The following is a 12,184-nucleotide window of genomic DNA, read 5'->3' as shown; positions in this document are numbered from 1 at the left end:
GTGAGAAATGTGAGAAAACAACCTCAGTTTGTTGTTTCTGTGTGAGCAGCCAGTCGTCCATCAGCTCAAATACACGTGGTTTTTTTTCAGTGTTCCCTCAAATGTGGTTCTGAAACAATGAAGATGAGTGACAGTCAACGGCAGCGCACTGTAAATCACCCCGAGCATCAAAACGTTTCATATCAGCTGAGGTCTGAATACATTTACACAGAAACGTGAAACCACGGGACATTTTCAAACCAGACGTTGAAGCGTTTTCCAGCCGTGACCGTGAAAACAAACTCGTTGGTTCTTCTTTGGACGATTACCGGCTGAACGAGGCGCTGGTACCGAGTGGTCGGGACATTTCCAGCACAGCTGATGGAGAGTTACTACAGATCGCCCCTCGCTCTCCTGCTTGTTCCCATGGTAACTTGATGGACACTAACGTGGTCAGTCTGAACTGTCAAGAAATCAAATGTGTTCTTCGGGCGCTTTCATCTGGTAACCATGGTAACCAGGTGAGTGCAGCACAGTGATTAAATATTTCCTGTAATATGACAGTTGACCAGGGATCATTCATGATGGATGAGGTCCAGTTCTAGTCTGGATCACATCTACAGAAACCCTGAGGAGTCAGAGAGACTTCATCTTTCTGGTGATCCGTTCTCTGGATTGTGTCGTGTGTTTATGACCTGATACCTGGATTCTGTTTTCCGCCTGTAAAACCTGTGAAAAATCAAATTGGGAGAAGTTGTTTTTCTCTGTAGAACTTGTTGGAACTGAATCTCCAGTTCCAACATGTTCGACCAACAGAGAAGAAATGGAATTTTGTTGTTTTTTTTAAAAAACAGAAATGAATTAAGAACGATCCCAAGCTGGTAAACACAGTGGAGAAAATAGATGGACCAGTGTTAGAAAGCAGATCACCAGAAAAAAACATGACTCACTTGACCCTCAGGGCTTCCGTACAGTTCTCATCTTCACAGCACGGCCACAATTCTGTCGCTGGAGCTGACCGCGGCCCTTTCTACACAACACGTCTGTTCCATCAGCTTCACCGTGGTGTCTTTCAGCGGCGTCTCTTAGCTCGTGGATACGACACGCAGGGTCAACCTGCACAGAGCAGATCAAACCAGACAGGAAGTCAGACAGCAGACAGCGCAGTACATACGGTCCATCTCAGTGACGGACTGGGAACAAAAAACGGCCCTGGCATATCCGCCCACCAGCGGCCCACCAGCGCGGGGGGGGGGGCAGAGAGAACTTTTGATGCATGGCGTGCTAGCTAGATAGATAGATTTAACTGCACCAGAACATGGACATATCAATGCACAACCCCAATGCATAAAACAAATTCATAAATCATCAGCCAGCCGCTCCATAATAAAACCATCATTCTTTATCCATGTCTACCTCTTCATCCTCCTCTTGCTCATTTCCCCTGGCTAGTATTCCTCACTGTCCTGTCTTTCTCCCTGGTGTGCTGGCTCAGCTGTGTTGCTAACATTAGTGCTAGCAGTATTAGCGCTAGTGTTAGCTGAAGCTGCACTTGATTTTAAAAACAAATCAGTCAGTTTGCAGCATTTTTCAGCTCTCTTAGATTTCTCTCTCTTTTCCTCCGCTCCCCCCTTGAGTTGCTTGATGCCTCGGTTCATTGTTTTTGCTAGCTTAATCGCAGTCAACTTCTAACTTCCAATCTCCAGCTTCCAACAACCACGCAGATGCGGTCTACTCGATTCAGTCTTGAAACTCCCAGAAGGCATTGCTTCATTTTAACTTTAGCAAACAAATAATCAAATAAAAAATTGCCGGTAGATTTGTTTTATTTCAAACCATGCACATATTTGAAAATGTGAATAAGACATTTCGCTACAAAACAATGCAGACTGATGTGAAAGTTTGTGACTGTAGAGGGTCACCATGACTGTGATACAGAGACTCGTGTGTGGCATATAAATACTGATCAGATTGCTGCCGTAATTGGTGTGAGCCAATTGGAGAAATTTGGTTGTCATTTAGCATAAGAACAGTATTGACACTTGAAAGGGGGCAGACAGATGTGATCCTGAGGCCTTATGTCTGCGACTTTTATGCCGCTCTCTGATTAGTCGGCCGGCCCAAACGGCCCACGAGGGCTCCGGCATCTGCTGCAATTCCAGATTACCAGTCCGTCACTGCTGGCGGGCACGGGCGGCTGCCGGCTGGCATCCAATTTAAAGACGCATTGTGGCCACCTACCGGTCTGGAGTGTGAAACAGTAGATTAACATGAAAAAAACCAAAAAAACTGACGAGTACCGGCCGTTCTGTGATTCTCCAGAACACACAGATGGCCTGTCCGCCCCTGGTCCATCTCCAGAATAAAGACACGAGGTGCTGACTCGGCTCCAGAGTGCAACTAAGTCAGAAATATCATCAATGAACTCACTTAAACAGACAAATGACCCAAACTATTGAACTACACAGCTTCTCAGCCACAGGAGAAGCACAAACATCTCAATCTGAGCAAGTCGACGACGTCAGGCCGACGTGACGCTTCTGAACGCTCCCAGTGAGACACGAGGTCAGCTAACAGACGCGTCCACGGGTCAGACTGACGAGACAGTTCTGGTTCCACATCCAGTTCTGTTTTAAATCTGTGGAGATGATTCAAACCTCAGACTGACCCTCCTTCAGAGTCGGATCAGGAGACTGAACTCAAATCATTTACCTGCGTCACAGTCAGGTGACGGCTGTGTGAAGAACTGAACACAGATCAGCTTCCTGCTGCCTCTCCCTGACCTCTGACCTCTGACCTCTGACCTCTGACCCCTGTCCTCTCCTCAGACCATGCAGGGCAGTGACTGTATCTTCGAGGCGGTGGAGCAGCAGGACCTGGACACGGTGCAGATCCTCCTCTACCAGTTCTCAGCAGACGAGCTGGACCTGAACACCCCCAACAGTCAGGGCCTGACGCCGCTGGACATCGCCATCATGACCAACAACACGCCCATCGCCAAACTGCTGCTGAAGGCCGGCGGCAAGGAGAGTCCACACTGTGAGTACACCACAGCTGCTACTGTCCGGTACTGAAGTCCAGTGCTCCAGTACCGGACTGAAACATGAGTCTTTATTATAAATTAAACTACCTGACAGTTTATACACGTACAGCTGAACCCATGAGTCGTTCATCAATCAGGCTGTTAACAGATTATTGATTATCACCATCGTTTCAGCTTCTCACATGTGATCTTCTGTTTGTCGCGTCTTTGTTTCTGGGTCTTAAAGATTATTGATGAGTTGTTAGTCCAGGTGTTCAGTCAGTCGTATTCTTCACATTGTTTCGCTCGGTGATCATTGATTGATTGTTTTCTGATTGATTGATTCAAATGAAGAAACATCCTACAGATGCTACCTGTACGTGCAGCGTCTCTCGCTGACCGATCCAACTCCAACTAGCAGCATGTGGCCGGTTCTGTCAGCTTTCCCCCGTTCAGCTGTTCAGTTTGTTTGATCAGTCGTGGACGGATTGTTTCCTCCTCACCTGACTCTTCACCTGTTGTCACAGAGTTTGACTGATGTGAGGAGCTCACAGCTGCAGACGTAGAGTTCATGTTCTAATGATCTCTGTGAACATCAATGAACCCAATTTCATCACAACAGGCTGGAAGGACTCTTCAGTGAGGTCGGATCCTCCCGTCTGTAGTTCTGGCACTTTATCAGCTCCGGTGCTGATCAAACGGCGTCCTCACGGAGGCTCAGACAGCCGCCACGGGCTGGTTCTGTCCGGCCTGACCTTTTAGACAGAGAAGCTCATTTAGAGGCGAGCAGATGAGCGCGGCGGTGGCGTCCACATGAGTCCAGTGGCCTCCAGGTGTGATGTGAAGGACAGATAACAGAAACTAAAACAAGATGTTCTGCTGAACAGGTTCCAAACGGGTTCATTGTTCTGACACTTTCTCACCTTCTTACCTGAACGATCCGAAACATGAAACCAGTTCAGCTCAAACACTGAGTGTGTGTGTGTGTGTGTGTGTGTGTGTGTGTGTGTGTGTGTGTGTGTGTGTGTGTGTGTGTGTGTGAGACGCTGTGGATCAGACAGGGTCTGTGTTTGTGTCTGCAGTCCCAGTCTGGGTCTCCTCTATGTGGACCTGAATGAGCCCGCTATCCCCCCTCCATACACGCACGCACGCACGCACGCACGCACGCACGCACGCAGGCACGCACGCACGCAAGCACGCACACTCAGTTTCCCTCCATCAGTCCGCTGGTTGTCCTCCATAAACCCTTTAAAGACAGGTGGTTCTTACCTTACTACTGAAACCCCATTAGCCCCCACTGTGTGTGTGTGTGTGTGTGTGTGTGTGTGTGTGTGTGTGTGTGTGTGTGTGTGTGTGAACAGTGGCCACTTTACAGAGCGGGCCTCCTGCGTGACTCCCCACCGAACAGCTTTAACAAGGTTTGTCGTTTAATGGTTTAACTGTTCCAATGATGCATGTAACGCCGGGGCAATTACAGCTAAGTGATTTATTGTGCCGCGGGGCCGCGGCGGCGAGAGCTCTCCAAACAAGCGGCCTGGACTCTGGGCGGCGGTACAATCCCATCCTTGTAAACAAACACAGAGTAAACACTGCCGCTGTTTTCCCTCCTGGGGCCGGCTGCTCTCTGTTTATGTCATTCCTCAAGTGCCAAGTAAATCAGTCAGCCGGGCCTGACAGCTGTGTGTGTGTGTGTGTGTGTGTGTGTGTGTGTGTGTGTGTGTGTGTGTGTGTGTCCTGCTGTCTTAAAGTCACAGCAGTAAAAGTACACAGATTGACCTCTGACAGGCTCGGGGATGAAAACCCTTAGAATAATATTGTGACAACTTTAGTTACTAGTTACTTTACAGATTACATTCTGCATCAGAGTCAGAGTTTTAAAATGAATTCATTTTAATCATCAGTCAGATGATTTAGAGTTTTCCAACACTGCTCATGACGTCTTCAGTGATCAGGACTCAGTGGTTTCGTTCTGAGCTGATTTAATTGTTCCGTCGTTAATATTTGTGTTGATGATTCTGACTGTTGAACGAAGTGTTCGTCAGATCAATGAGAGCTGTGAAACAATCACAACTAATTAATTACGACTAATCATCCACTCGAGCACATTTCATCTGCGCTCTTATCTTTACAGAGAGTGTGTGTGTGTGTGTGTGTGTGTGTGTGTGTGTGTGTGTGTGTGTGTTTAGAGGCCCCCTGGGGCCCGCTGGCTCTATGTTTGGACCTTTCAGTCATACAGTGTGCTCCTGTGTGAGGCAGCAGCCTGTTAATTTACGGCCTTTTCAATTAGCAGCCGTTAGCAGCTCGCCGGGCTCTGATGGGCCGAGCTGAGCAGGAAGTGACACGTCCAGGTTTATAATGCGACTGCTGCTGGTTCCAACCAGAGACTCAGTCTCAGCATCACCAGAACTCTGTGGGTTCTACAGTGTTGTTTGCTGAGACATTAAGGGAAAAATGGATTCTTAGATGCATCATGATTGAAAGGCTGCACCAGTCAGACGGTTGTTTCTTTACTTTATGTCGTTGCCTCGATGTAAGCTCGTTGATTCAACAGTTGGTCTGGTCACAACGGTCCACACCTCTTAGTCAGTCGTTATCTTTAGTCTGGAGCTCAACTTAAAGCTCGAAGCTAGTTCTTGTGTTTTCTGGGTTCTGTCAGTGGAGATCAGTCCAGCGAGGCAGCTCAGCTCCTCTGTGGAGCAGCAGCAACAATCTCATCATCAGCCACTAACAATTAACTCCATTCAGTTTGAGTCTCTGCAGCAGATTCCACTGATTGAATACATCTCAGATTGCACACACTCACTATCTCAGTGCAGCAGTGGACGCTGACACAAACACCTGTTTCACAGCAGATAATTAGAGCCGCTAATTAAACAAACAATTACTGCTGATGAGGATACAAAGCTGAAGATAACACGGCAGCAGTTTCCACAGGCTGTACTTCAGTCACAGCATTAATACGACAGGTATTTAACTGTGTGGTCGCTTGTTCTGTTTTATTTTCCTTCTGTAACATCAGACTGGGGAGGAAAGAAACTAAATACACATGTAGATGATCTGTGTTTTCATTTATTTGTCATTGTGATGATGGTGATGATGATGATGATGATGATGATGGTGATGGATGATGATGATGGTGATGATGATGATGATGATGTGGTCAACATCTCTAAAAGTTTGACATCAGGTAAACAGAGAATGGAGCATCAGTGGAGACGGGTCTCATTCACATTATTAATTCTTTGTCAGAATGTTTTTAAGTCATTTTGAAGCTAGTTGTGTGTTTTCTAATGAGACTTGGCTGTTTTCTGTTTAATTGAACTAAATATCTCAACATATAACGAGCGGTGTGAAAAAATCAGCTCCCTGCAGTCTTGGTCCTTTTATGGTTCAGACTGTTTACGTCGGTTTGGCCTCGATTTGTTCTTTCGGCTCTCACGAGGACGCTGCAGCGAGTCCTCTTTGTATGGCCGAGCTCGGCCCTCGCCGGCCTTGACCGAGCTGAACCTGCAGCTTCACTCCTCCACAGACTCTTTCCCTCATTAACGAGACACAGCCAACGGTTCTGAGAGCTGGACCTGACCGGAGAAGAGGCACACGCACTGCTTCAGGCTTTTTGTTGAGTCCAATGTGTTCGCTGGAAGAGTTCTGTAGGGTTCTGTTTGCTCTGCAGCTTCTGATCCGATCAGACTGACTGCAGTTTGTTCTGTCATCGTGTCGTGTTCAGACTACATCATGTTTAACACTCGATACTAAGGCCTCTGTGATTTTACAATATGATGCTTATTCATTACACTGATGTAGACATATGATTATAATAATAAGAAGAAGAAGCAGAAGAAGAATATAGAACACTTTTATTCTGCAGCACCTTTAAATAAACAGTGGAACAGCGAAGTCTCGTCTGAGGTTAGAACAAGAACAAACAGTCAGTCTGACAAATTACAAGTTAAAGGAATCAAAGTGATGAAACAGAAAAAGAAAGAGAGAGAAGAAATTTATATATAAACAGTTTATAAAAATAACTCCAAAATTAGAAATGAATAAAAGAATAGAAACTATAAAGGACGATTAATCTAAAACGGTCTTGTTTGATGAGACAAAGATCTGGACTCTGTCTCCACATGTTTCAGTGAGTCAATGATTCATACTGACCAGAAGTTCTTGAACCGGTCCTTCAGAACCGGACCTGCTGCAGTTTTAATCCTTCGGAGCAGCTTCACGCTGACGTCTGCGTTTCTTTCACAGACTCACACGGACACTTTGTTCAATCATGAGACGCTTTTAGAACTAGAAACTAAAATTAATTTTCTTTTAAAGGTTTTTAATGATGCGAGTTGTAACTGATCAGATTTTGAAGACATGATCAATAAGAAACTCTGGATCGTTCACATGAACCGGGTCTCACTGCAGCGCTCACTGTCTGTTCCCTGTTGCAGTCGTGAGCGTGGAGAGTCGGGAGGCCCACCTGAGCTCGCTGGTGTTGGAGGCTGAGCGGCGGGCGGCGGACCTGGCGGCTCAGGCGCAGAGAGACGGCCTCTCATTGGAGGCCTGCCACAAGGACAAGCAGCTGCGAGCCTGGGAGTGGAGGAGCAAGCTGTACAAACGCATGAGGACGGGCTTCCAGCACGCACGTGAGTCGCCTCTGTGTGATTACATCTGATGGCTCAGGTCCGTCACAGGTGACCTCGAAACATTCAGCACGTGCTCCATGTTTTACATTCATCTAACGAGCAGCTGAAGCTGCAGAAACTGGAGCAGACACGAGGTTACAGGTGAGACACGACCTGTGATTATGAGAGGAACAGCTCCATGTGTCAGACGAGCTCTCTGCCTCACCGGGTTATTCTAATGAAGGTTACAGAATGTGATGATCTGTAATGAAACCATCAGCCGTTCATAGACTCACTGTCACTGTACAGCTTTGATCCCTGTGGAGGACTGACCAACACCAGAACCACGTGGACACACTGGTACCACAGTCAAGTACTTGAGTAAATGTATTTGCATTCTACCAACTCGTGTGTGTATTTCCTATGATAATTGCGATGTGTTATAATACTTATTATACTGTTGTGTTATTTCATTATTGGACTTCAGACTGAGCGCTGAGGATTTACTGATCTGAGTTTAATATGATCATAAAACTCCTCAGACTGTATGTATGTAATGAGCTCCTCAGTAATGAAGTGAGAGATGATTATGACTCTGTGAGGAAGGAAACTCGAGACGAGTGTCGTCTCTCAGCGGGGTTCATGAGAGTGGAGGTGGAGGAGAAGGTAGAGAGGAGGAGAGACACAAAACGACTAGAAAGACAAAAGAGACATGAAGAGATAACTACACAAAGATGTGGAGGGTGGAGGAGGAGGTGGAGTTATGGGAAGTCAAGCAGAGTCGTAGCATTTTCACGTCCTGGTTTCCGGCTGCAGGCCATCAGACTGTCGAGTGCTTCGTCTCCTCTCAGGCGAAGAGACGCTGACAGGTTTCATCTCTGATCCAAAGTCACTTCAAGTGAACACCTGAGATCTGCTGCTGCATCTCCAAACGATCAGAACCAGCAGTGGTCCAGCTGATAACCACAGTGTGAGGCTCTTGACATACACGCTGACGCCTCTCTGTGCCCCTGCTCAGGTCCCCCGGAGGCCCCGTCTATGGTCCGTCTGAGCGTGAGCAGTAGCACCACGCTGACTGTCACCTTCCAGGAGCCGCAGTGTCTCAACTCCACCGTGGTGACCAAATACAGAGGTACTAATACACACAAGTACACAAGTAACACATACTGAACCCTGAACAGAACATACACATCAGATACTCGGCTTCACTCCAGCGGGTCGAGATCATCACGCCATTACATCAGAGTTCCTCATTCAAATCACTTGGGTTTTAAATTGTATTTTATTTTGAAGGGGTGAGGGTTAGCTTGTGTTCAAACTAGCTCGACCCCAAAGGGTTAAATCTGGTCTGAGATCAGTCAGGGATGTGTTCTCTCCTGCAGACTGTGATCACTGCAGATGAGCTGTTTGGAGACGTTGATGTTTCTTTGGTCTCCTACTTCAGTTTGTTCAGCTGTAATCACTGAATTTTTATTTTTGGGTTTCCTGTAACTATATTTTAATATTCCACTTTCAAACCCATCACAACAGAAGAAATGAGCAGCTTTATGCAGTTGTTGCTTGTTGTCATAGTAACACATCGTGCTGGTGCACAGCAGAGACGTCTTTTCATTCTGAGTTACTGACAGTTGGCCTAAATTAACTTCCTAACTGCTGAAATATGACACATAAGAGTGGATATAGATCTGCTGCAGATAAACATTATATGTGTGATGTGGAGGTTCTTATGATTTGTCTCGTTTTGTTGTCCGTACTTAAACGTAAGCTATGATTCTGATACTGATACCAAATGATTCCTAACAAAAGCTCTGATGTCAAACTCAGTTTGGATTCATCATGTTTCCTGCTGCTGTCTGTCCTCAACATCACAGCTTCACCTGGATGATTGAGGTGATTCCACTTCACCTCGTGGAGCTCTGAGACGTTTTGTAATGTAACGTGTATTATGGATAACGATGTGGGGACTGTGGGATTTCACAAAGACAGTTACGAGAAAACATGAAGTGTGGTTCTCACAAACTTCACAGAGAGAAAGAAAATAAAAGAGAGCTGGAGGCAGCAAGAAGGTTAATATCCTCATCTCAGGAGGAACTATTGATTAGTAATGAAAAGAGAAGCGTTTACTGTTAACAGTGTGTGTGTGTGTGTGTGTGTGTGTGTGTGTGTCTGTGTAGTGGAGTGGAGCTGCCTGAAGGATTTCTCGCTGCTCGCCGGAGAGATGGTGTTGGATAATCTTCAGACTCTCAAGTGCATCATCAGCAGCCTCACCACGGTAACAGCAGCTTCACTCCTGACTCTCTCTCCTCTCAGAACAGATCATCATTTCCTCGAAAGCTGACAAATTGTTCCAACATGAATCTCAAACTGTGTTACGCTGGTGTTTGTGTACAGATTAAACAAAAGAGTGTTTGACTTCTCTGAAGACAGCAGCTTTGTGTTCAGAACACCAACACACAGCCAGCCTCCCTCACAGCAGCGACACATGGATTCAGACATGTTTTGGGATAATCATGTCTCTCCACTTCCCAGTAACTTTGCTGTCATGTGTTTGAGTGGCAGCAGTGACATTTGAAGGCTGGGCAGTTTAGTGGAAGCTGTCTGTGAATCACTGCCTGCCACATAAATACACTGACTGTGGTGAATCTGCTGTTTGCCATTTAGAGCAGCGGCCGGCATTCATATTCTTCAACTACAGCCCTGAAAACATTTAGAAGAGAACGTGCTGCCCGAATGGAAAGGGCGAGACACTCTGTGGGTGTGTAATGAGTTCAGACGATAAATGTCCTGAGTGAGGATTCACGTCTCAGGTGTGAGTGTGAGCAGCGCTGATTTATGAAACGACGACAGTGAAAGGCAGAGCCTGCAGAATGAGACACAAAACAACCAGAGACAAAAAGATACCTTCCAGAGACAACTGAGCACAAGCAGACGTGATACTACAGATGAACACATATGAACAGCAGTCAAAGACACAAAATCACCACAGAGATGCTAAATGACCATGTAAAGATGACATTTAAGACGAGATTTAAAACAACTCCAGAGACATTCAGTCAGACTTGTAACCTGATTCTGAACTGAAAAGCCTCATTACTGTCCAGCCAGTACAGTCCGCTGTGTTCCACAGTGATCACAAGACACAGAGCAATAATACAAGTGCAAAATATATGGCCAAAAGTATGTGGACACCCAAAAACCACAGTTATAGATGTCCTCCGTTCTTCTGGTTTCAGAGTTTTGGTCCTGGTCGGACACCAGAGCATCACTGAGGTCCGTCACTCGTGTTGGTGACGGGCCTGTCCGTATACTTTTGCTAATATATGCCTGTTTTCTCCTAAATAATGTCTTGATGTTAACAGATGTTTTTTTTGTGGTTGCATTTCAGGGTCGGCTCTACTACGTCCGAGTGTCGGCTTATAACATGAGGGGCTGGGGTCCAGCTGCCTCCTCCCTGCCTCCATCTGCAGCTCCGTCCAGTGAGTTCACCCTCCTGCTGTGTTTCTGCCGGTCGTCACTGCCGCAGAGACAAACATCTGTGACATTTCTCTATGAAGGAATCATAACTTGTTTAATCTGTTTCATGGCCTCGCTGTAGTGATGACACTGTTGTTCTGTTGGTCCAACACACGAGTAAAATATCTAGTCTGGTCCTGAAACTTCTGCTGATGGTGATGCCAGGCTAATGTTAGCTAGCATGCTACTGTTGACAGAAACGTATAATCTCCCCTCAGGGTCTCACTGACGAGTAGAAAACCAGCGTTGACCCGTTTAACCTCCTGCTTTTGTTTTCACCTCACTGCAAGGTGTTCGTACAGCGAGTGTTTTCACTGTGCTGACCTCGGTTTGTTTACGTCTGCTTCCCCCACGAGATTACATGAGACGGATCAGGTGTGAGCCAGAGCGCTGAAGCCACGCCCCCGTCGCTGCACAGAGCGCCGTTCATATTTATTCGGGACATGTTTGTATTGACCATGTCCAAACTGCACCAGAGTGGATCCTCAGGAACAATCCTGTCGAGTGTGAAATCGATCCTGACAGACAGAAACAGTGAGAACGTGTTACAGACTGTTTCTGTCGTCGGCCTGACGATGAATCCTCACATTGTTTTGTTAATGTGTGAAATATCTTAACAGCCACTGGAGGACTGATGGATCTCAAGCACTTTAGAGATGCAGCTATGTTTTCAGGCTCTGCTCTCTTTTTCTGCCTATTTAAATCTAACACCCACTCATTTTCTGCTCCTGACACACACACACACACACACACACACACTTCAACACATCCATACAAAGCAGACAAACACAGCTCAAGGTTTAAGCACTCAAATGTGCAGCGAGTCGTGACGAAGAGATGAAACCAATGTTCCCAACCCGAGAACCTGAGAACAGAGCAGAGAACCATCCGATGATTCACTGTGACCACAGAAAGACTCCGACGCAGCTCTGATGAACTCGTTACACTCGTTAGCAGCAGCAGCGGTGGAGAGTTTGTTCCTTCATTTAAAATAACTTCATCACAAGTCAACGTCAGCCAAACCTGATTAAACTGAAACTATATGAGCATCATGAGC

The 12,184-nt window shown here is 46.3% G+C and overlaps 1 protein-coding gene across 5 annotated transcripts in view; it reads left to right on the top strand.

The window, feature by feature from the left end:
- Positions 1 to 12,184, top strand: part of ankfn1a (ankyrin repeat and fibronectin type III domain containing 1a) — a 69,839-nt gene that overhangs the window by 34,529 nt on the left and 23,126 nt on the right. For all 5 annotated transcript variants that reach the window (XM_030400960.1, XM_030400959.1, XM_030400961.1 and 2 more), the window contains 5 exons: positions 2,808 to 3,018; positions 7,441 to 7,635; positions 8,633 to 8,746; positions 9,789 to 9,886; positions 11,000 to 11,090. In XM_030400960.1, the coding sequence (XP_030256820.1) occupies positions 2,808 to 3,018; positions 7,441 to 7,635; positions 8,633 to 8,746; positions 9,789 to 9,886; positions 11,000 to 11,090 (709 nt within the window). The remainder of the gene's footprint in view (positions 1 to 2,807; positions 3,019 to 7,440; positions 7,636 to 8,632; positions 8,747 to 9,788; positions 9,887 to 10,999; positions 11,091 to 12,184) is intronic.

The sequence above is a fragment of the Sparus aurata genome, chromosome 20 (genome assembly GCF_900880675.1).
Source record: "Sparus aurata chromosome 20, fSpaAur1.1, whole genome shotgun sequence".
In the NCBI taxonomy this organism is placed as follows: domain Eukaryota; kingdom Metazoa; phylum Chordata; class Actinopteri; order Spariformes; family Sparidae; genus Sparus; species Sparus aurata.
This window is presented reverse-complemented; position numbering and strand designations above follow the sequence as displayed.